The sequence below is a fragment of the Artibeus jamaicensis genome, unplaced genomic scaffold (assembly GCF_021234435.1).
Source record: "Artibeus jamaicensis isolate MK-2021 breed Jamaican fruit bat unplaced genomic scaffold, CSHL_Jam_final contig_426, whole genome shotgun sequence".
NCBI classification, from domain to species: Eukaryota; Metazoa; Chordata; class Mammalia; order Chiroptera; family Phyllostomidae; genus Artibeus; species Artibeus jamaicensis.
The window spans coordinates 926,777-952,117 of record NW_026521826.1 but is presented as its reverse complement, the minus strand read 5'-3'; the positions used below and the strand labels follow the sequence as shown (position 1 = coordinate 952,117).

General features: G+C 43.5%; 1 protein-coding gene across 2 annotated transcripts in view; it reads right to left on the bottom strand.

Moving 5' to 3' along the window:
• Positions 1-13,709: 13,709 nt before the first annotated feature.
• The window catches only part of RSU1 (Ras suppressor protein 1), a 183,275-nt gene continuing 171,643 nt past the window's right edge, over positions 13,710-25,341 (bottom strand). For both annotated transcript variants that reach the window (XM_037161697.2, XM_037161696.2), the window contains one exon: positions 13,710-14,587. In XM_037161697.2, coding sequence (XP_037017592.1) covers positions 14,485-14,587 — 103 coding nt within the window. In that variant the 3' untranslated portion in view covers positions 13,710-14,484. The remainder of the gene's footprint in view (positions 14,588-25,341) is intronic.

Sequence of the window (25,341 nt, the reverse complement as noted above, 5' to 3'; positions counted from 1 at the left end):
GGAATAGGCAGAAAATCAGTCCGAAGGAACAAGTGAATGTGAGTGACTAGTGGAAAATATGGTGACACAGGCAAAAAGGGCAGAGCCCCGTGATGTTTGAACAGGAAAATATCACCATGAAACAATGTTTAAGGGAGATGGGCCTGTATGCAACATGGGACAGATTCTGTGGAAGACAGAGCAGATTCAGGGAAATGAGTTGGGAAGAAAAACAGTTTCCTTGGCAGCTAAAAGAGTGGGATGGGGTGGGGGCAATGGGAACAGAAAGGAGTGGTGATAGATTGGATATATTTTATGGGAAACATGAATAGGATTTGGCTTGATATGGGAGGTGAAAGAGAGGAATGAATCAAAGAGAAGTGTCTGATCGTGGGTGAGCACGAGGATGGGGGTAAAAGTAACCGGAGAAAGTCAAGAAAGAGAGCAAAGTTTTTTTCCCCCCACAGGTGATTATAAGTTCCTCCATAAACATGAAAAATTTGAGGTCATAATGACACATCCAAGTAGAAATGACCACTTGGCCACTGGAGAGAAAGACCAGAGGATTAAGATAATCATTCCAGTTTTGGTAAGTCCCAAATGTGGAGATATGACCTCAAAATGAAGAGACCTGTTTTGTGGGTCACTTGCAGATTTGTGACTCTCTTCTACATAATCACAACTTGTACAACAAAACTAAACTCACAAACTTAAAAAACATAAACTACTATGTGACCCAGCTCACAGGTACAAAAAGTTTCCAATCCTATTAATTTCTCACTTAGCCATTTCCTCCTGAAGAGCATGTAGGATATAGACTGAGCAGAAAAGATTATGCCTCTGAGGGTTCATTTTATGTTGTCAGATATCATCATATCCAGAAAAATTTATTTATTGCCAAATTAAGCTTGAGCTATATCAGGTATTACATGAAAATAACAGCACAGTTGTGGTTGCTGGCTTCTAGACTTTTAAACAAATAAGTATTTACAGAGAGAATAAAAACTAACAATGCAGACACAGGACATCTGTACATCGTGTACAAGTTGTAAGCACTGAGGAGGACAGTAGTATTGGGCAGAGAATTCCATAATCATACCGGAGGGTACTGAAGGCAACGCTCTGTGCAAATGAGGTGGTCAGGGACCCCCACCACCCAGTGAGTCATGGGATCACTCCCTAGATCTTCAGAAAATCACTTCAACTCGTGGAGTTTTCATCTCTCTGTTAAATGCCATGCTATTTTCTAAGGACACATTGTTCCTTTTGCTTATTCAACAAACACTGAATCTTACCCCCAAATGCTGATCCCCATGGGTGGATCTTAAAATGTAAAAATGAAAGCAACATAAGGTAAAATAACATGCAACAGGAGAAAACTGTATCATATACGATGCTCTTGCTACAAGCAACAAAATATCGAACAAAACGTGCCTTAAATAATAAAGATATTACCTCACATAAAAAAGTCTCGAGATAGAAGGTTTTGGGTTTGGTCAATCCCACGGCCCAGTGTCATCAGGAAGGACCCAGGTGTTTCTGTCTTTGCACTCTGACATCCTCAGAACACTGGCTTCAGTCTTTAGCTTTGTCCCTATTCATGCACAGAAGTAGCTGCCACAGCTCCAGGCATCAAGTCCTGAGGCAACTGAAGTTGAAGCTTTGAGGACTAAATAATGCACATAAAAAGCATATGTCTTGGTAGAAAAAAATTGCTCAGTGGATGTTAACTTTTATTATTTTCGATATTATATGATATTATTTTGTTCTAGAGAAATAGCTTCTATTAGTCTGCTGCCATAACAAAGTATTGAGTTGGCCAAAAATTTCATGTAGTTTTTTTCTGTACAATGGCTCTAGTAGTGATTAATTGTCTTTAACTTTATTCAAAACAATTTTGTTGGATTGTATTGTGACAGCTGTCATACCAGCATGAATTTTTTAAAAAAACTTACCAAAATTGGTGAATTTTTGTACAGACATTTTATAATATTGAAGGTGGAAGAAAATGCTCAACATTTTTGATATATTATGCTTTATTATTTCAAGAAAGGTAAAAATGCAACTGAAATACAAAAAAAAAAAGATTTTGGCAGGGCATAGAGAAGGTGCTATGACTGATCCAACGTGTCGAAAGTGGTTTGTGAAGTTTCTTGGTACTACTGACATTTTGGGTAAATAATTCTTTGCTGTGTGGCTGTCTTATGCATTGGAAGATGTTTAGCAGCCCCCCTGGCCTTTACCCACTAGAAGCCAATAGCGGGAGATAGCTGACATACTCAAAATAGCCAAACAAATAAAGTTATTGGTAAAAATTAAAAAATGTCTTTTATTTTGTAGAAAAAAACCTAAATGAACTTTTTGGCCAACCCCGTATCACAAATGGGGTGGCTGAAACACACAGAAATTGACTGTATCACAGTTCTGCAGGATAGAAGTTTAAAATCAAGGTGTTGTTAGCTAGATTGGTTTCTTGTGAAGGAAACATGGTTCTACCCTCTTTCCTTGGTTTATCTATCTTCTCACTGTGTCTCCACACTGTCCTCTTTCTTTGTGTGTCTTTCTCTTCAAGAGTTTTTTTTTTTTTTCAAATACAAACACTAGTCATGTGAGATGAGGGACTAATCCTATTGCAGTGTGACCTCAATTAAATCTGCAATGACCTTATTTCCAAATAAGTGTACATTTGGAGGAACGGGAGGAGGTTAGGACTTCAACATATGTACTTGGGTGGGTGGGAGGAAAAAATCCAACCCATAGTACTGCTCACCAATGTCCTTTAGTTCGCGTCTTTATTTACGAATACTTTTTTAAAATCGCCTTTCCTTTTAACAGAGAGAAAATAAGTAAGAAGTTGGTCAAGTGTTCGGTGAACTAGATTTCCCTTCTAGGTAGTGAACTCCCTTTCTCTGACTATGGGTAGATTTATGACCCACTTGGAGGTGAATGCCATTGTAGGAAGTTTTTTGCATGTACTTGGCTCTTTTTATAAAGAATTTTATTATCTTCCCTTAGCTTTATTTCCTTCACTCTGTTCCCTCCAACTGCATCTCATGTATTTTCTTGTTCTTTTTAAGAAATGAAAAAACAATCCCATTACAATCATTTAAAATTCTTCCCCATGCAATGGGAGAGAAAACCAATGGCCACAAGTCTTGTTTGTTGCCATCCTTTCTTTGTTAGAGACTGTGCCTGGAATTCGGCCATGGTGTGACTTCAGCACAGAGGAAAACAAAGCGTAATGCTTGTTACCAGCTTGCATGGCCTCCCAAGTGCAGGACGAGACTAAAAAGGAGAGAGGGCTAATGGGGACTCTCCCTCTGACTCCTGGGCAGAGCGGCAGGCTTCTTCATGCTGCCAACCTGAGCAGCTTTCGGGTCCCAGCTCCCTCCCCATCCCGGGCCCCTGTCCACCTCCCTCTTCCTTCATCATCCTTTTCCACCAGGACTACTAGTTTTGGGGAACCGGAATTTTAAAGGTTTTACATTTGAACCATCCAATCCAGAGCTGCTTCCACGACTGCACCCTGGCACAGTCTCTGTACCAATTCGCTAGGATGTAGAACCTGGCACTTGTCTTGCTGATCAAATGATCAGGTCTGTTAAATGCAATTACTCACAGATGCTTTAGTCACAGTTAGAGGGACAATCTTTAACTTCAAACTTAGTTTTCAGAAAACCTAATTAAATACTTTTTCTTCCTTTTTTAATGCTTACCATTAATATTTTTTAAGGAGAAATGAAAAAAGTTTTAGCATCTCCAACAGTGTGTTCCATGAGTTTCCTGGTGGGAGGTGATAAAGGCATTTTTTTAACTGACTAAAAATGGTTAGCTTACACCACCATGAAAATATCTCAGAATGTTTTAAAATGAAAAACTCTGTGACATGGAAATAGCAATTGACAGGGGGGTCCAGGGGTTGCTGACAGCTGTGAATGGCTGATTTCAGCCTCGCCTGGGCCTCCCTCATGATTTCCACACCAATTTCCATCTACTTCAAAAAAGCAAGCCTCCTGAGGTACAGAGGGGAAAGTATGGGACCATTTGTTATTTTGGACACAGATGCTTCCAACTGAGGGAGGACATTAAAATGTTTCAAGAAACACAGCCTTTGAAATACAGCAATAGATTCCCAACTATAATAGACTCTCCCATCACACGAGGCCCCTCCATGAGCGCAGAACCCCTTTGTGACTCTGCATGCTTCAGATCCCAGCCCCTGGGCACCTTTTCAAATGGTGGAATTTAGCTACAGCCTTTGCTGATGCTTAACAACTGCTTGCCTCACACACAGATCTAAGCATAAAATTATGGTGGACAACATCATTCTATAAATGTCTACTGTTCCAAACTATTCCATGGAAAAGTGGGTGGAAGTACTCTGCTTTGCTATATATATTCCTGGACGAGGACTAACACCACACTTGTAAACAGCTTTGCGTCCCGCAACCAGAGTATTTCAACTGATATGGATGGAAATAACTTAGCCTAATTATCATGTTAAAAATAGAAGGGCGATGAAGGGAACTTAGTTATAGTATTTATAGTTACTTCAAATAATACTGAATAAAAATGTGAATCTTATTGTTCTAGCTGTTAATGACTTGAACTACTTTATGGATATGCAGATTTTTCACGACCATCTTTCTGCTAAGCTTCTGTTACTCCTTGATGTTATTCCAGTAGTTCTAGGTTTTGATGTCCACAAACCAGTCTACCCAAGGGTTTTCACTTGAACATCCTTCTAGATGCTCATGTATTCTGGTCAGTCCTGATTTTTATTTACTCAGGCTCCCCCTAGGTAGGATGAGCTAGCTGCCTAGGGACTGTAACCTTCTTCTGGAGGAGACAGAGGGTGCGAAGGGCTGGAAGAGAGAGCAGGGAGGCAAAGCTACAATAGATGCTTCTGTGCCTCACAGCCCAGTTTGATGTTTCAGCCACCAGGGAACAATGAAAAAGAGCTATGAACTCAGACGTGCAAAGCTAACATTTAGCACTAACATATGATGCTGGGGTTACTGAACTTTAGGTCAAACAACATACACACATCCAGGCGCATATTAGGGGCCAGGTAAAATGGGAGATATACCTCTTTGTGACTTTGGAAGAGAAATCTGGTCCCAACTGGAACAGAATGGCCCAAAGAGACCTGTGGATGGTGCATGTGCCTGTTAAGTTAGGTTAGATGGATTTTTAGTCAAAGAGTTCTCCACTTCAAGCAGTCTTCCAAATGTGTATGAAGCCATCGGTTCCGCTGCACTAGACCTTGACTGTACTTAGATCTTCCTCTAGGTTTTTCCAACAAATGATGTTCATTTGTGAAAGATTGTTGATCTATTTTGCTCAGATAACTAATGAAGAGAGTTTGTTTTTGTTTTTTGTGGGTTGTGTTTCCATACCCACTCCCACTTCAAACAGTTCTCTGGGTTACACATATAAATATTTTGTTACAATCCATTCTAGGTATGGGGGCTTTGCCACGTGGCCTTCAAGTCAGCTGTGATTGGATTAGGTGGTCATGGTGGTGGGGCTGAGTGTTCTGTGTCATGGCGAAATAAGAGTACCATCTTCTCAGGCCACTGACACTCTTGATGTTCGGTAACTCCAAGCACTCCTGGAACACTGGGTCTCCTAAGTCACTCAACTCCTCAGAGAAGAAAGACAAGTGTTGTCACTCTGTTTTTTAATGAGGGAAGTGGGGTGCACTTCTGTGTGGTGATCACGCACATTCCAAGAACAGGCTATATATGAACACCTGCTGCTGATCGCTTTCTCTTCTTCCTGTTACTATTTCACTAAATGATGCCGGAATTATGTCTAGACATTCTGATTCTTGTCCTCATTTTGCCCCTAGTTGACCATGGACTTCTTGAATTTCTGGGGTCACTTCACTTGTCTGGGCATGTGTTCTCATTTGCCCCATTTGGGGGTTAGATGAGATGGTCTCCAATGAATCCTCTGAGGTTCTCTGACATCTGGTTTCAGACTATGGTCATTTTTTTAAGGGGGGAGAGGATGTAGATAAAATTGCAATAATTTATTTCCCAACACTTCGATTAAACTAAATTGGCTGAGTACTCAGGGATGGGCTATCTCCCTACTCTGGTCTCCATACACAATGGCGTAAGTTGCTAACTCTATTCCAGAAGGCATTTCCTGGGAAAAATATGGAAAATGTAAATATACTAAGACCTCTTCTATGATGCATACATATGATCTCTACTTTGTGAGGTTGGTGATATCTGTTCTCTTGCAGTCAGAAATTTTAAAGGAAGAAATCAACGAGCTGTGGGGAGGGCCATGCTACCTGAACTGCAGCGCCCAACTCTTCAGTCGGGGGCGCTGACCCCTTTCCCCTAGACTGTCGAATAAAAAAAGGACAACAGCCAGCACAACCATAGCCATCCAGTGTGAATGAATCAAAATTATACCTATTTTTTGTCAGATTGACAAAAATATTTTTTGTTGTGCTGCAGAATTTTAGTAATTAGTGTATGGGTGCCATGAGATGAAAAAGGTTGAAAATTGCTAGACAAGACTATTAAATTCCACAGGGACAGGAATTATTTCTGCTTTGTTATACTCCACAATGCAACCTCAGTAAATATTTTTAGTACTGTAGAGAAACCACTGACATACTAAAATGAAATACCTACTTAATTTATTCTAAATATTTAATGCATGTAGATACTTTCTAAAAAGGGTAGACAGTGGAAACAAGTCCCCACCTTCCATCCTCAGAGGTAACCTCTGCTGTACCACCTGCGGACCCTGCAGAGATACGCTGTGGGAATGTGCACATACGCCCCGCAGACCTGGCAAATGTCCTCTGATGACTGAGTTAATGTAATGAATCATTTCTATCATCACAAAACCATTGTGAAAGTTTTTCAGGGGGCAGCTGGATGAGAGCTTTTCATTCTGTGCACAAAACTGTATAAAGCAAGCCTCACCCAGGCAACAAAGAAAACATACCATGACTTGGCAGAGCAGAAGAAAACCTTTCCATGTTGACTCTTTTTCTTTGTTTTTAGCTCTGGATTGGAAAATAAGCATGAATGCAGAATACCATCCAATGCCTACAAAGAAATAAGATTTCTTTAATGAGGTAACCAAAAAGGTTTTTTCTTTTTCTCTCAAAAAAGATAATTCCATTCTTGGCCATTTCTGTAGGCAAAGAAACTACCTGATGGAACAGAGTCATTCTGGTTCTTGGTGGAGGCCCGGCTGCACAGCCAGCCAGCAGCCGGTAAGGCATCTCTCTACAGCAGTCCTGGGACTCACAGTCCAGGCTGACACTGGACCCTCGGATGCTGACCACACCTCGCCCTGGGTCAGCCTGCAACAGAATGAACACCTCAGATAGTCCTGCTCCACTCTGGTGTCTCCGTTCTGATCAGAGGGGAAATCATGGCTCGCCCCTTGCACGGGGCAGCCCATGCCCCTCTGAGCTGTTTCCATCAATAGATGCCTGGAACAAAGTCCCTCCAACTTGGTGGCTGACACCAACCGAAATGTATTCTCTCACAGTCCCAACTCTAGGTGTCAGCAGTGCCGTGCTCCCTCTGAAGGCTGCAGGGAGCTGCCTTCCTTGCCTTTTCCAGATTTTGATATTGCTGCTGATCCTCGCAACTGGGTCACTCCAACCTCTAACTCTGTCACTGGCTTTCATCCTCCTCCAAGCCCCCGATATGTGTCGTCACATGGCCTTCTGTAGGGACCGCAGTCAGTGGGTTCAGGGCCCACCTTATCCTGCACAACTTCACTTTAACTTAAATAATACATCTGCAGAGACTATTTCCAAATAAGGTCACATTCTGCAGTTCCAGGGGGACACTGTTCAATCTAGCCTCAGACCCAAGGCAGGTGACTTGTGGCCAAGAAAGGCCAAAGGCACCAGCCATCTGAACAGCTTCACTGACACTAATGTCCCCTGACTGCAGCTTCTTTCCAGCCCTCGGACCCCTAGCATCTCTGGGCATCCATCTCCCATGCACCTGCAATTTAAACTACCCCTCTCTTGTATGATTTATTTTTAGATCAAGCGCAGTTTCTATTGCTTCTCACCGAAAGCCTTTCCATTGCTGATTCTACCAACATGTTCAGCAACAACAAAGCTCCAGCCCACACCAGAGTTTTAAATGGTCCAACAATCTCGAGCTCAGACAGCGCGTCTCCAGGCAGGGTCTCCATAGTGGAAACCTCAGTCTCAAGGCTGTGGTGTCATTGAAGAAGTGGTTCCTTGTCACAATCCTGGTGGCACAGTGACAAATACAGCAGCCCACACAAGCAGCGAGACCGTCCACCTGGTGTGGCAGGGATATTTTGGGTGACACTCTGGGGGAGTTATGAATGGATCGGGCTGCTTTCCCTCCTTTCAGCTGTTTGCTAGTGGCAGCTGCTTTCCTCTGGGGGTGGGAACCCGCCAGTGGTGCTGACAACACCTGTACACAGAAAATGCCAACTTCAGAGCGTGCTGGGCAATGGAGGCATGAGAACACGGTGCCTCCAGAGACGGAAAAACCGGTTCTGAGACTAGAGACTGGATGCTGCTGGTGCGGGAGAACAGAAGCCCGGCCTCAGGGAGCAGTGCGTCCTGTGGGCTGTGGGACCCACAGCTCACTCAGGTCTTACATGAGCAGCTGACGCATTCCATTCGTGGTGGGTGATGAGCACTTTTCCTAATTAGACACCTTTTCTGATAACAGTACATTTTTAAATTTATTGGGGTGACATTGGTTAATATGATTATATGGGTTTCAAGTGTGGATTTCCGTGATACACGATCTGCATACCACATGTGTGCCTACCACCCAAAGGGAAATCATCTTCCCTCATCACATACACTGCTCACCCCTCACCCCTCTGGCAACCACCATACTGTTGTCTCAGGTGTACTTGTTGGGCCATACGAGGGAAAGCATAAGATTCTTGACTTTTTCTGTCTGAATTATTTCACTCAGCGTAACACTCTCAAGGTCCATCCATGTTGTTGCTAATGGCAGTATTTCATCTTTTCTTATGGCTGGGTAATATTCCATAGCATAGAAGTACCACATTCTCTTTATCCAATAGTCTGTGGAAAGACACTTAGGTTGTTAGCATGTCTTGGCCACCATGAATAATGCTACAACGAACATAGGGGCGCAGATATCTTTGCAAATGAATGTCTTCATGTTTTTCAGGTCGATACCAAAAAAAAAAAAAGGGATTGCTGGGTCATATGATCTATCCTTGATTTTTGAGAAACTGCCAGTTTTTCATGGTGGCTGTGCCAATTTACATTCCTACCAGCAGTGAGAGAGAGCTCCCTTTTCTTCACAGCCTCTTCAGCACTCATTATTACCTGTCTTGTTGAGAACAACCGTTCTGAGAGGTGCGAGGTGGTATCTCATTGTGGTTTTGATTTGCATTTCTCTAAGCTGGCGAAGATGAGCATCTTTTCGTGCATCTGTTGGTCCTTTGTATGTCTTCTTGGGAGAGGTGTCTGTTCAGGTTCTCCACCCATTTTTTAATTAGATTTTTTTGTTTGGTTTTGAATTGTATGAGTTCCTTATATACTTTGGATATTGACCCCTTGTCAGAGCTGTTGTTTGCAAATATCATCTCCCTTTTGGTTGGCTGACTTTTTGTTTTGTTGGGATTTAATATTTTCTTATTTCAAAAATGTATGTGCTCATTATGGAAAAATTTAAAGAATAAAGAAAGTATAAAAAATAAAACTTAAAACAATCTTTAAGTACCATACAGATAATTTATCAGGCATAAAATTCTAGCCCATTTAATTTTCCTGTACATACATATTACAAACAGAATTTCTTTTTTACACAACTGAGACTGTTCTTATTTAGTTCTTAAAGTTTTGGTTTACCTAAGTGGATGCTATAACTACTGCCCTTTACTCTTAGATCGTATTCAACAATTTGCAATGTCTTCACAAAAGTGAAGGGATGTGACAATTCGCCTTCCTCCACTGGTGGGCACTCAGCTTCGCCCCAGGTTTCCAAGGGGACAGGCACTGCTGTGAGGGCAACTTTCAAACAGTTCTGCACATGCCTCTCTGACAATCTGCTCAGGACAAATGCCTAGAAATAAAAACTCTAAAGCTTTGCTCTTTACTACTAGACAGGGATGTCCACTATCACCACTTCTATCCAACATAGAATTGGAAGTCCTAGCCACAGCAATCATACAAGGCAAAACAAATAAACCAACAAACAAAAGGCATCCAAATTGTAAAAAAAAAAAGTAAAACTTTCACTATTTGCAAGTGACATACCATATAAAGAAAACCCTAGATACTCCATCAAAAAAACCCCCCAAAAAACAGTGAATCTATGACTTCAGTCAGGTTGCAGGACACAGAATCAACAGACAGAGATCTACTGCTTTTCTACACCAATAATGAACAACCACAAGAAGTTAAGAAAACAATCTCCTTTACAACTACATCAAAGAGAATTCCTAGAAAACACAGGGTCCAGCAGGAGTAACGCCTGCTGGAGTGTGGTTGGTAGGGCAATAATATGGGTGTAATAATTTAGAGTTTTAATTTGAACATTTCACCTAAAATGTCATATGGTGTGCTTGAGTGTGATATTGTTATGTTATGGAATTACAGGCTTATGGTTTCGTAATAAAAGATTTTATAATACAAAAAGGGCATCATTTGTGCCGGACTGTGTATTTAAACAAAAAGGTGGTACACCCGTACTCTAAAAACTATAAGATATTGAGGAAAGAAACCAAACAAGATAGAAATAAGTGAAAGAATTTATACAGGTAAAATGCCTATACCCAAAGTAATACACAGATTCAATGCAAGCTCTATGAGATACCAATGCCATTCTGAATTAGAACTAATCCTAAAATTTATATTGAACCACAAAAGACCCTGAATAGCCAAAGAAATCTTGAGAAAGAACAGCAAAGTGGAAGGAAGCATGCTCCCAGATATCAAACTATATGACAAAGATAGAGTAATCAATAAAGTATGGTACTGGCATTAAAACAAATATACAGATGAATGAAATAGAATGGATAGAGCAGAAATAAGTCATCACTTACAAAGTCAATTAGTCTATGACAAAGGAGGTACAGATATACAATGGGGTAAAGACAATCTCTTCAATAAGTGGCATTGGCAAAACTAGACAGATACGCAAGAAAATGAAGCCAGACCACTTTCTTACACCACATACGAAAATAAACTCATAATGGATTAGAGATTTAAATGTGTGACTCAAAACCGTAAAACTACTAGAAGAAAACATAGGCAGTAAACTCTGTGACAATGTTCTTAGTAATATCTTGTTGGATGTCACCTTGGGCAAGAGCAACAAAACAAAAAATAAACAAATGGGACTATATCAAACTAAAAATATTGCACAGCAAAGGAAATTATTAACAACAACACTAAAAAGACAACCTACTTAATGACAGAAGATATTTGCAAATGAGACATCTGATAAAAAGTTTAATATCCAAAATATAAGAAACTCATACTGCTTTGTTTAACACCCCTCTAAAAAAATCTGATTAAAAAATGGGCAGAGAATCTAAACAGGTATTTCTCTGAAGAGAACACACAGATGGCAAATAGACTTATGAAAAAGATGCTCAATGTCACTAATCACCAGGGAAATGCAAATTAAAACCACAGTGAGTTATCACCTCACACCTATCAAAATGGTTATCATCAATAAATCAAATAAAAAGTGCTGGCAAGAATATGAAGAAAAGGGAACTTTTCTACACTGTGGGTGAGATTGCAAATTGATGCAGCCACTGTGGAAAGCAGTATGGCGGAGCCTCAAAAAATTAAAAATATATCTGCTATATGATCTAGCAATTCTGCTTCTAGGTATTTATCTGAAGAAAATAAAAACACGAATTAAAAAAGATATATGTACCCCTGTGTTAACTGCAGCATAATTTCAATAGCCAAGAGATGGCAACAGCCTAGATCAATAGACTAGTGGACACACACATACAGTGAAATATTATACAGCAATAAAGAGTGAAAGCTCGCTATTAGCAACAACATGGATGGAACTAGAGGCTACCATGCTAAGTGAAATAAGAGAGCAAGAGAAATACTGTATGATGTCACTTGTATCTCAAATCTAAACCAAAATAAATGAATAAGCGAACAGACCTATGGATACAGAGAGCAAGCTGATGGGTGACAGAGGAAAGGAGGTGGGGGATGGAGAGTAAAAAAATGATTAACACTAGAAAACAGAATCAGAGACAGGATCAATACAGAAAACTCTTAAAAAAATAAATATTGACACCCCTTTGTTTCATTCTTTATTCTTCCCAGTTATCAAAACTAATATATTCAAATAGAAACATCTCATTATTTTGCTGAAAAAATTTTGCTATTTATTGTCAAATTGCTACCCATTACCTGAAGAGAAACTTTTATTCCCAATAGCAATGTCTAAGAATGTTTACCTCATGTTACTCCTATAGCATTTACTATTATCTTAAAGTATTTGCACATTTTCATTGTTACATATTTCTTGATTTTGCTTTGACTTATATTTTTTTATTACTAGCCAGTCTGGATAATTTTTTCACATTTTCAGAGCTATTTCCTGTTTGTGGATTTTATGTGTATTACCCATATTTCTATGTGGAGCGTTCATCTTTTAAAAAATTATTCACAAGAGTGTAAAATGTTTTTACTAAATATCACAATAAACTAAGTGTCACATACAGTTTATTTTGCTTTGTTGCTAGTTTAATTTTAGATGACGTCTTTCCAGTCAAGAACAGGAGAAGCATCGTTCTTCCTCTTGCCATTTCAGGAGCTAACATATCAATCACAAAGATCAGGCTGAGGCAAAGACCGCACCTGGGGACTCCTCTTCCCACAGCCAGTGCTCTACCAGGGGGTGATCCAGAAATAAGAGGCACGGATCTTGATTGGTGGCTCTGATTCATATATTTCCTAAGAAACTCAAGATTTTTTGTTGTGTTTTGATTTTGGCTTTGTACCCGTTCCAGCAGTCCTGGCCCTGGGGGTTCAGCTGTGAAAGGAGATGATGCTGGTATAGACACACCAGCATCCGAGAGTGTGTTACAACTCCACACACCTCGTTTCCAGGCATTCTGGTGTTGGCAGCCCTCTCAGCACAAAAATTCTGCTTGGATGTATTTTCACTTAAGACACACAGTAGGGTTGATAAGAACCTGCCTACTGCAGCTGTTAAACAACTGGTGTTGGGTGACTGCAAGTGCGGTCTCTACCCGGGGTGTGGTCTGGAGTGTGCACGTTTACACAGCTCATTTGGCATCACCAAGTCCCCTTAGAAGAATGCGTTGATATGAGCTGATTTTTCTGCAGTGACAAGAAACATACTTGAGTTTTTTCTCTCTCCGTTTTACAGCTCTTGACTACCAGCCATGGGCAGAAGCCACTGTCTCCGCAGCTAAGAAATGCTGCTTTCCAAAATCCTTTGGCAGAATCTCCCAGAGATTTGTTTTTCTGCTCCTTCCTAAATTAGCAAGTCTTTAAAGAAAAAAAAACACAAAACCTGACAAATCGATGAAGAAGAAACCAGCTCTAATTCTGCATTTTTTTCATGGAAAGTTGCAGAGTTTATGATCTATAACTAACAGAAGTGAACAAGTGAACAAGAAAATTTGGGGGAAAACCGTGTATACAGCCCAAGATCAGGTCATTGTTTATTCAAGAAGCAACACGTGATACGTATTCAAGATTTTATTAAAATCACTTGTAAGTTAACATAATATCTCAGTGGTTACGAAAAATTTTTAATAAAGCAAAAGAATTGTTATGTTAATAAACAGAAGAGTGAACAGTGAACAGTGTTAACTGTGACATTTAAATGATTACATGGTTTAATTATTCTTTGGATAATAAGCTGCTCTGTGAACATCTATTCAAGGAACCAAAGCTTGTCCCTGCTATGGAATTTGCAGTTGAATTAGAGCTCTGTTTCCTGCCTTTGGTAATTTTAGGAAAACAAATGGAAATAGTTTTAAAAAACTTATACAAATCTGCCACTTACCAAAAGAAATGAAAAGGTAAGGAGGAGGGCACTAGGAAGACAGGTGGAAAGGCACACACACGCACACACACACACACAGAATACAGATGACCCTTGAAGAACACAGGGGTCAGAAATGCCAACCCCCACAGTCAGAAACCCAGATATAACTTCTGACTCCCCCAAATGTTATTAGTAATAGTCTCCTGTTGAGCAGAAGTCTTATCAATAACATAACAGTTTATTAACATGTATTTTGTATATTATATGTATTATATACTGAATTCTTAGAATAAAAGATAAAAATTCTTAGTAAGAAAATCATAAAGAAAATACATTTGTAGTATTTATGGAAAGAATTCCATGTTTAAGTGGACCTCTCAGTTCAGACCTGTATTGTTCAAGGGTTAGCTGTATTTATTTGTGGGTCAGAGCAAGAGAGAACAGAAGCAGTAATGAGAAAAGTCCAGCCCATGCCAACCCTTCATTTGTTCTTGGCTGCCAGGGGCTTCCGGCTGATCTTTTTTGATTTGTCATTATTTTTCTTCGGTGGTTCCGGGTTTGCCTGCATGTGTCTGCCGTAGAGACTGAAAAGAGAGAGGAGGAAACTGTGAGATTTACCTCATTAACACAAGGCAAGCTTCTACTGGTAGAGTTTGAAACACCAGATTCATCTCCAGGGGTAGTCAGTAAGTCAAAAGATGAGAAAACCAGAAGATCATTCTGCTGTCTCTGGGTCATACACTGTATTTAGGAATTAAGAATTCTCTTACACACACATGCACACACAGAACACTCCAGGAGGTCCAATTCCAGATGAGTCTCTTGGAATTTCAGAGTCACTGGGCTGGGTGCGAAAACCACCAAAGAAGGGAGAAACAGGACTGTGAGAACTGATAAAGTTCAGCCCGACGTTCCAGACTGAAACTCTGAAGGCTGTGTTTGAGGGACAATGACAAACATGTGACAGAACTAAATGGATAGAGTGTCCATTCAGTGAGAAGTAAGCATCGTGTCCGGCTTGGAAGCCCAGGGGCTGGATAATGTGACAGAGAGCAATGGTGTCCGAGCTGCGCTGGCTGCTCCTGTCTGATTGATAGTGTTGGCGTGGCAACCACCCATCAATGTCATGTTAATAAGTACCGCTGATTAAATGTTGACAAAGTGCCCTGCAATTACGGCGGAAGGCACTCATCGCTGAGCAAACTCGCTCTGTGGCTGAGAGGACTGAACAGAACAGTAGATAGTAATTAATCAATACTTTATGAGTAATTCTCATTAAACTAAATTAAAAGCCACCCTAAAATAAATACAGCTCAACCTCAACTCCCTTTATTGATAAAACTGTGCCCCTGGAGAGCCTGGTGGGTGTGTTGGTTTCTGTGGAGGAAAGGCACTGCCTGACTCTGTCTGTTGCCATGACTTGTGCCTGCTGAGCGAGGGGGGACACAAAGACCGACCTCTCTGTACAAGCTCTGCCTTGATCCGAGGTCCATTCAAGGAAGCGATGCCCTCTCCTGAGGCTTGCATTTTGCCAGGTGCACAGTGTGACACTACTTGGCGTGTACCTGTGTCTTGGTGACACTGTGGTTGATGGCACGAGGGATGGACCTGGCACACAAAGTTGGTCCACTGGTCAAGTCCTGGGGGAAAGTGGGGCACTAGGGTTTTGACAGACGACCCCGTATTCTGTCTTCTGCAGAGGATTCCAAGCATCTCCTTGCAAGCAGTCTTGCAGGTTCCACCAACAGTGATTGTGAAGATAGGTCTCCACTTCCAAGGAGCTTAGAATGCAGAGGCTGAATGGGCGGTAGACTGACCAGAAGGTGGAAAAGACAGGCCCAGCAGGTGCTGGGATGTTCTCCAGGGAAAGGGAGGGGCCATCTCTTGGGTCAGAGATACCACATGTCCTGGACAGGTAATATTTGAACCTGCAAATTAGCTTTCAACTTCTGTGAGCTTAGACTTTTCGCTAATCTAAAGGAGAAAGATGCCCAGGCCTACCCAATCCGATAGAGGCTCTACAGGAAAAACTCCTCCTTCTTCAAAAGAACCTGCTACCTAGGAAAACGGATCTTTAAACCCACGTTTGCCCCCCTCCCTCTTTAAAAAGGGTTGCAGGGGTCATGGACATCAGGGGCCTGGCTCTCAGATAAAGAACCCCTGGTTCAGGTAAAGAGGCAGGTCCAGTCAGTCCAGCTTCCCTGCCATGGGTGCCTCAACCCTAGTGATGTCCCTGTCCTAGTCCTGGAACCTACGACTATCACCTTCCATGGCAAAAGGGATTCTGTAGAAGTGAGTAAATGAAAGTCCTGAGATGGAAAATTATCCTGCATTATCTAGGGGGAGAGATAAGCCTGTATACCCCCATCTCTCACCCCTCCAGCATCTCTTGCAGACGCATCTAACAGGCAGAGGAAACCCTGGGCTGAAGCAGCCTTGTTGATCACCCGCTCTGAAACACTTACAGTCTACCGGTTCTGCCCCCTCTTCCTCCTAGGATGCTGCCTCCCTCAGGCTCCGGGGCTTAGTGCCTCAGTGCTGTGCTGGCAGGGAGGCCGCCGGTCCCTGGGCTCCTCTCACTTGGCCCAAAGCAAAGCTGTCCCTCTGCTCTGCGCATTCACACGGTCCCGGATCCTCAGTTATCAGGCATTCTCACAGCTCCCTGTATCTCGCCTCTATTTTCCAAGTCCTTTTCCTCATAACTGATTAAAACATACACGTTTACAGACAACACCAAACTTTAAGGGTTACAAAAATCCACACAAATACAGTGCCATGCTCCCGCACTTTGATGTGCAGCAGTACTGACGTACTAGGAAAGGGGTATCAACAAAAATGGGTCGGAGGAAGGAGAAGAGAAGACCTGATACAGGCCTGCTCCGTCCACGTCCCGAACTAGCAGGCCTGGAAGGCTTCCCAGAAGGTATGGGGTCACCTGGGCCCTGAGGGTGGTCATCTAGCAAAGTCACTTCAGAAGCTGTGCAGGAGGTCTTGGGACTCAGCAAGGCTCCTCTTTTCAGAACGGAACTGGAGGGTTCCCAGTTTCCATTCCTGCCTTTTTACATGTAAGACCCCACGGTGTGCCTGAAGTTTCTGGAACTATACAGCAAGTCATTCCACAGGGCCAGATGGACAGCAGCCCTGGTGCTTAAGTTTTAGTTTTGCCATTTCCCAGTTGCTGACTCTGGGCAAATGATTAGCATCCCTCATCCCCACCATGTCTAGGTTCCTGTGTATGTAAAAAACAAAACCAAACCCAAACAACCAACCAACCAACCAAACAAACAAACAAAAACAAGGCGGTTTCCTTGCAGGGTGGCCATGGTAGTTAAATGAGCCGGCACCGTGACAAGCCTGTTGCAAGTGGCCAGTGAATGCCTGTTGAAAAACAGGCATTGACTGACATGGGGTTATAGTCAGAGTGATTAAATAGAGATAATTATATGATTACTTTACTTCTTAAGGGCTTTTTCCTCTGAAAAAAAATAACATGGTATTTTCTATGAATGCCAAATCCCCAAGCCATCTCTGGCAGAAAGATTTTAATCCTGTTTGAAGAAAGCAAGAAAAACAGAGCTAAATGCGGCGCCCCACTTCCTCAGTGAGTCACCGCAGACCCGAGAGGACAGTGCCCTTCCCTTTCTGTGTGGTCCTTTCACTTCTCCGGCTCTGTGGGCAGATGCAAGTCGGCACTTCACTGAGCAGCCATTCCCACATGCAGACATCACTGTGGCAGAGAACTAAGACCAGTCAGTGTCCCAGGGCCCAAAGCCTGGGACTCCGTTCCTGGCTCTACCAGTGATGACCCCTGAACCTCCGCTTGGGAAGTGTGGCAGGCAGAATAATGCCCCCTAAGTGTCCACACCTGGATCCCTGAAGCCTGTGAATATACTATATTGCAAAAGGGTCTTTGCAGAGGTGATGGAGTTAAGGACGTTGAGCTGGAAAGATTAACCTGGATTATTTGGGTGGTGCCAAAGTAGTCCCAACAGTTAGTTTCTCAGAGGGAGGTAGGAAGGTCGGAGACTGGGTGAGAGCTAAGCCTGTGGATGCTGACTTTGTAGATGGAGGGAGGGGCTATCACTCAAGGGATTCGGGTGACTTCTAGAAGCTTCCAGAAGGACATGCATTCTTCTCTAGAGGTTCAGAGGAAGCAACCATGTGGGTACCTTGATTTCACACTTCTGACCTCCAGAACTGTAAGAAAATACATTCATTTTGTTTTCAGACACCAGGTTCGTGGTTACAGCAGCAACAGGGAACTCATATAGTAAGTGAAACCCTCTGGGCCTACACAGGGCAGCCTATCGGGAAGACCCTACTTAATTTCAGCAGGAAAAAAAGAAATTTTCTGGGGTAGCAGCTCAATAAAAAGAAGGAAGGAAGAGTTACAGATTAAGTTTCAGAAAGGACACAAAGTGTGCTCAAAGGAACAATGGGTTCTGTTTCTACCCAAAAAATGGGAACAGGCAGGCAAATGTCCCCTCTCTACTGCAGTAGGACTGGACAGTCCCCGGCCCCTCCATTCTCTGGAGCTAACACTCAGGACTCATGCTCTGAATGTACCTGGGATTAATTTAGAGAGGGCCATGGAGGGTCACTGGGTGATGACACGGAGAGCTCAATGACACTGAAAGAAGTCCGACTGTGTGCAGTTCCTAAGAGGAGGGGGCACACCAGGCCACGCGGGGCCACGTGGGGAACTGGCAGGGCCGGTCAGGAGGTGGCAGGAAGGACAGATTTTTGGCCCAGAGCCTTGACGGTGGTTTCATGGAAAGGAATGGGTGAGGCAGAGCAGGCAAGTTTCAGAGCATTTAGGATTGGATAGCTTGAATAATTTCAGCGGCCTCTAGGCCACAGGATGGTCTCTAGTTGACTGGTAGCCGGGAGAGGGGAGATGCTGTCCTGCTGTGTGTGTGCTTTAGACAAAGGAGGCAGTCGGGGCACAGGCTGCGGAGTGGTGGGTTAGTATGTGAAGGGCCTACTTGCGGGCGTGTCGGTTCTGTTTCTAGCAATTAGCTAAACCCTGGGAAGGGCAGGCTCTCCTCTGCCGGCAAGACCCCCATGTGTCAAAGCCTCATAAAACAGAGCAAATAAAAAACCTGATTAATTAATATAGCCCACAGCCTTTGGGGTGGATTTTGGGCCTTGGTGACTACAGTTGCTGCACCTGTTCCTTCTACCCCCCGCACTTGGGAAAATCCCAGCCATCCTTGAGACCCTAGCACAAGGCACTTCCCACATTAGCACAGCCCCTCAGTCCTTTGCTCAGGCGGCACCTGCCCCAACCTGCCATGAGGATCTCCGGAGAACAGTCCCAGTCTTCACTCATCTCTTGTCCCCGCACCCTGCTTGGCTCTGACCGATGTGTGACTTGGGCAAGTGATTAACTTGCCCCTGTCTGCGGTTGTCATTTGCAAAACGAGGATAAAAAATTCTAGCTACCTCACAAGGCTTTGGAGAAGATTAACCCTGACACGGAAAAGGTCTTGTCTGTTTATGCACATAACAGGTATTCCGGGACGGCTCCTGCCACCACAAGCTCTCAGAAAGGTCCGTGACTCAGACGGCCAGTTCTTCCCACTTCCCAGATGCTCCTCCATGCACAGGCCACAGCCAGGAAGCTCGGCCATCAGCCCCCCTCGCAGGGAGGTTTCCAGTGGGGACTGAAATCCAGCTGTGCCAGCTAGAGGGCTGACAAAGGGAGCCTGGCTCCAGGTCACGAGTGGAGCAGCCACCATCAGTGGGCAAAGTAACTCAGAAAATGAAGGCAACCGATGGCAGAGCCTTACAAAATCTCCCCCGTGAAATCTGAGGTTTATAGACGATAATTGGGAGACAATTAAGGAGGGGAAGAACCAGCAAAGAACAACCTAAAGTGACAGGAAGGAATCAATTATGCTCAGGAGTCTGATGAACAGGCTTCTGTTGCTAAAGAGAAATGGAAGGCGAGGTGCGTGTGGATGTTCTTGCTGTGGGTCATGAGTGTGCCAGGGCCACCGGGACACATGGGCTCTCTATTCATCCCTTTGGGATGGGCCCTGTCCTGAAGAGACACCCGAAAACTCCCTGCCAAAAGCCAGCATTAGAGGAACCATCATGAAATGATTCTGGGGACTTCTGGGGTCACTGGACCAACCCCTCAGAGGCGCCTTGTGAAAGCAGCCGCACATCGCCACCAGAAGCTCCCATGACTGAGCACGCCTGACTGCTGACACCCAAGACTGCACAGCAGAAAATCCCTGCCCACTAGAATCAGAACACATTTTGTAACAAATAGTATATGAGGCAGGGTGGCAGGATGCTTTTCTGTTACGGATAGGTCAGTTTTATCTACTGTGCACACATGCATTTCTAGAGATCCGAGGGTCTCTTGCAGACTCTCAGCCCCTTCATGGCCTCAGCACTGCAGGCCAGTGCAGACCACCCCGTTCCTTCTCGAAAACCTCCTGCGGCTGCAAGGCACTGTCCTGGTTGTCATTCTCTCTCTGGCCGCTTCTTTGGGCTTTGTGTTTCTGCACTTATCTTTGTGTTCTCTTCTCCCGAACAGTCATCTGATTTCACAACTTCGATGGTACTCTCTGTGCGGCAGCCCTCCGGGCCGCCACCAACCTCGGCCCCCCTTTGCCTGTTCTCCCTTGGACACTCTGCCCGTGAACCCAACCGAAACAGGTACGGTTCTTTACCCGGGCTCCCACAGTCTGTCCCTCTATGCCTCCAAACCTTCAGGATCAAAACTGAAGTCACTAAAGTCGCTCTGACATTTGCCTCTTTTTTCAAGCACCACATGAATCAGTGTGAGTGACACTTAGCCTGGGACCAGGGAAGTATCTGAAACTCTAAGCGAAGCTTTACTTTTCAGCAGAAAGAAAACACATTTTCATTAGCTTCTCAAAAGGTTCATAACTCTGTAGATTGACTAGTCCCTTTATGGTGTGTACTCTTATTTTCAACATCCTATGATCTTACCTGTTCTCTTTTTTCTCCTGTGCTCATTCAGGCCCATATCACATGGCCACTGGATTATTATAATGGCCCCTTCTTGGCCTCCCTGACGATGATCCATTCCCTCCTCTAGTGTGTCTATATACAAGTGACCAAACAATCTCTTCTTGGTTTATGCATGGAAAACAGCACCCACTGCTCACGTGACCAAGAACCCAGCCAGGTGCGTGGCACACAGCAGCCACGGGACACGCTCCCTCCGCATGACTTACCCACCCTCATCTCTCCGTTCCCTGGAACACCTGAGTTCAGTGAGGCTGCTCTGGAGACAAGCAGTGTGGACTGTAGGAAAGAGGGATCCAGTGTGAGTTGTGCCACGTATTAGCTGAGTAATCTTATTGCACCTCTTTCCAGAATATCTATTATCTTTGCTGGCAAATGGGAATATCCGCACATGTCTGCTTTTTGGGTGCATCTGACAGTCAGACTGGCTTTGGCTCACTGAAGTGCTATGAAAAATACAAAAGTGCTAAATCAACCCCAGGCCTGGAATCAGCCTTCCCCGCCACCAGCACTCCTTTTGGGCTTTCTTTCTTTCTTTTTTTTCCTGATCTGTGTTACTATTGCTTGGAATGCCTGCCTGAGTTCTTTCTGTAATTCAGGTCTCATTTGTATTTTTAGGCTTTTCACAGCCCCTCTACCTCCCTCCACAAAATACTGTGGGATTTATCAGGATTTCACCATTAAGCCCTTCATGATCCATAAGGTGGTTCCTGCCCCCGGCTCGCTGTTTCAGAGTACCAGCAGAGGGCCTTAATGGCAGCGTGCGTTAGACTGGCTACCATTCACTCATCCAGCATTCACTGTCAGAACCACCCAGTGCTGTGCGGGCTTCTGTTGTCTTCACTGTTTGAGTGAGGAAACTGAGGATTAGCAAGTTCAGGCTGTGATGGAACCAGGCAATTGCTCCCAAAGGTCACACTCTTAACTCACCAAGTGACCTTGACTCCCATCTTTGTAAATTTCTCAGTTTTGTCTTCTTGTAACAAGCGGCCCGTTTCCTCGAAGGCAGACTTCACTTCTTTTGTATTCTATACACTCATGGCACTGCTGGAAGCACACTGTGTGCTATGTAAATATTGTCTTGCAGAATGCCAGGTGTATGAGACGCGCAATATGCTGTTCTGAAGTCATTTGCTCGTGTCATCTGCCTCCCTTTTGTTATTTTGGGGGTTTCCATGGGAAGTCCTTATACAGGCCAAGAAAAGAACCAATTTTAAAATCTAAGTATATGGCCAGTGACACCAAAGAAGAGAAATAATTTTGTTTATAATCTGTAATCTTATGGTAGGTTGCTAAATTTAAAATCTCCACAAATAAATCTGTGGACAAAGTGTGAAGCTGAGATTATAAATAAGCATTTGTAATAACTTTATTTATCCTATCTAGAAGGGATGAGAGGCTGGTGACAGAACCTTAACACATAAATTGTTGAGTCTTAAAGGAAAAAATATTAGGTTAGCATATTGTTATGAGACATCTCATTAACTCAAAAAACAATGATTTTTGCAGATCAAACCTCCAGGAGACGGTTCCATGTAACCCACTAACTGCAATACGTGTCTTTCACATTCACATTTCATGTTATAACTCTCACTGCTCTCATCACCAACACCCAGTACAGGAAAATAGTATAGCCATACAGGTGCCAATCACATCCATATAAATAGCTCCGAAATTTGTAGCTGGCTTACAACAGCTACGCAGCTATACGAACATGTGAAATATAAGGCAGATTTTAAAATATGCCACACATTCCAGACTCACTATTTGCCCTCCCCAGCCCCCCACCCTCCACCCCCGGAAGGGAGAAATAAGAATTCTGGCAGAGCAAAACTAACAATCTCATGCACAAAAGATGCTCATTAAACTTCATCATCCTGTCTACTTTAATGATGCTTTTACTTAATAAAAATTCCCCGAGCAATTGCAAGGGTATTAGGCAAGGTCTTTGGTTATGTATCAGAGGTCCCAGCTGTCACCGGCAAGCATGCAGTTCAGAGGTGTGGTCCCCGGGGAAGGAGAGAGTACAGCTTTCACGGAACCCATGTAGAGGAAAATCAATAACTGCAACTTGCTTCCCTGCTTAAGCATTTAAGAAAATAGGTAATCCTTTTAAATTAAACTGCAAAGTGCTAAATGCTGCAATTTCCAGAATAAACTAAAAGGAAACAAAAACAAGTCTAAGGGATTTTAAACAAGCTACTGCTTCAATATATTTCATAACTAAATATTTGAAAAATTACTATAAAAAGAATTATTTTGTGATCTAGTACTTGCATCCACAGAGATTTTTTAAAAGACATCCAACCATATAAGTTGCTGTGTATTTTTAATACAGATATATAAACCTATTCATGAATATGAGAAAGAAAAAGGTTATTTTTAAATTTGTATTTACCCCTTTGAATATGATTCCTAAGAAAAATAAATAAACTCACTACTTTAAAATTCATTAACTTGAATTTGGCTTTCAAGGTTATGTAGTAGTTACTGAACAGATCCTTTAATATGCATAGCTGGATATTATTAATACTACATAACCACAAACTGCTGCTTTTGTCCATATCATATAACCCCTTTAAAGTTCTCACCCTCAATACATTCTTGGCTGGAGAGGTTACAAAGGGGTGGCAAGAGTGAGGCACTACCCAAATTTGAATCTAAAGGCAGTAAGATTGTACTCTATGTGTTGAGTAACAATATCAACACAAAATGGATCAAACAGAAACATGAAATCTCACCCCAAAATAATACGAGACAAATCTTAGGCAAGCAAGACTTGACTATAACCAGAGCATGGGTATTGAAAAAGCCAGAGAGCGTCTGCTCCTCAGAGGAATGTTGGTCAGCAGTGCGGTGGGGTAAATGCTGGCAGTGAGAAGCAAGCACCCCCCCCAGGGCAAGGCAGAGAGGACCCAGGCTGTAGATGCCTTGACAGGGCCATGTCTCCAAGAGGATGTGGAGACACACATGGGGCCACAGGAGCCACAGGAACGCTGACTGTGCTCACGTGGTCCAGCTCTCCCCTCTCCCACTACTCCCCCCACATTCCCAATCCCCAGAGCAGGGTAAAGGAGACAGGCCCCTGTCCACTTCTGAGGTTTGAACTTGCTATGTCTGAAAAGTTCTCCTCCAGGTCTCTCAGACGGGCAGTTACCAGCCCCATTTTACAGGTGAAGGGATAGATACACAGAGAGGTTAAACAGCTCTGATGTGACACAGGCACTCTCCAGACTCCATTCTGGCTACGCCGCCCCAGCTTTAGCGTTGCAGCATGACCCGCTTGGTCTCAAACCTTTCTTTCTCCTCAGGGCACAGTAACTGGTTCCCATCCGAGTCTGCGGCCAGTGTGAGCCAAGTAGAGAAAGACCTGGGGCCTTGGCACTCAAAGTGTTGGGAAGAAAAGTACTTTCTTCTCTGTTTTAGTTAAATTAGAAGCCAGATCTGGGGCCAGCCCTGTTGACACCTGTGAAGAGAGCCCACCTGGGAGGAATCCCACACAGACAAAGCAGAACTCGAAGATGCAGCAAGATGACATCGAGCCCGGCTCTCATGCCGTGCCTGAAGTCCCTTGTGTCCTGGATGATTTTCAGTATAAAATAACACAGTAATCCCCACTGCTCCGAAGGCTCTGTGTTCCTTGCAGAGAGGTCTCGTTGCGCACATAATCTGTCTTTGACCACAAACATTTCCTCCACAGCAGTGGTCACATTTATTTGCTTACTTGCTTCCTGCCGCCTGAAAGAACAGGAGCCTCATCCGTCCTGTTCAGTGTGCTCAGTGACTGCCACGCCATGAGCACGCAGTGAGCGTCTGCTGACTGCCTGAATGACTGCAGGACCTACCAGACGTGTCCAACTCTGCGAGCGCCTTCCCAACTGGACTGTTACTGCCCTGAAAACGGTGACCATCTTAATCAGTTTGTTCCTCCAGTGCCTGCCACACACCTGGTAAATACCTACTGGTGGGCTGGGAAAATATCTGAACCAAGGACCATTTCCCAATGTCCTCCTTTCCACGCTCACCAATAATCTATCAGTGTCCCGTTTAGAACTGCGTACTCGAAGACTATGTCCCGTGCAGGCCAAGGCGCTGCTCGCATCTGATTGCTGTATCAGTTTCTTACATGTTTTGCTCAGTTTCTGCAGGGTTCTGAGTCTGGACGGCTGAGGACGCATCTGGGGGTGGAGTAAACGCATCCTGGCACCGTTTATCTAGTGAGGCCCCTGGGGAGCCCGGTCTGTCGTCCTCTGTTGAGTATCTCGCTCACAGGACCGTGACCAGGGGCTTCCATTGCATCTGTCTAATGGACAATGGGCTTTGTTGAATA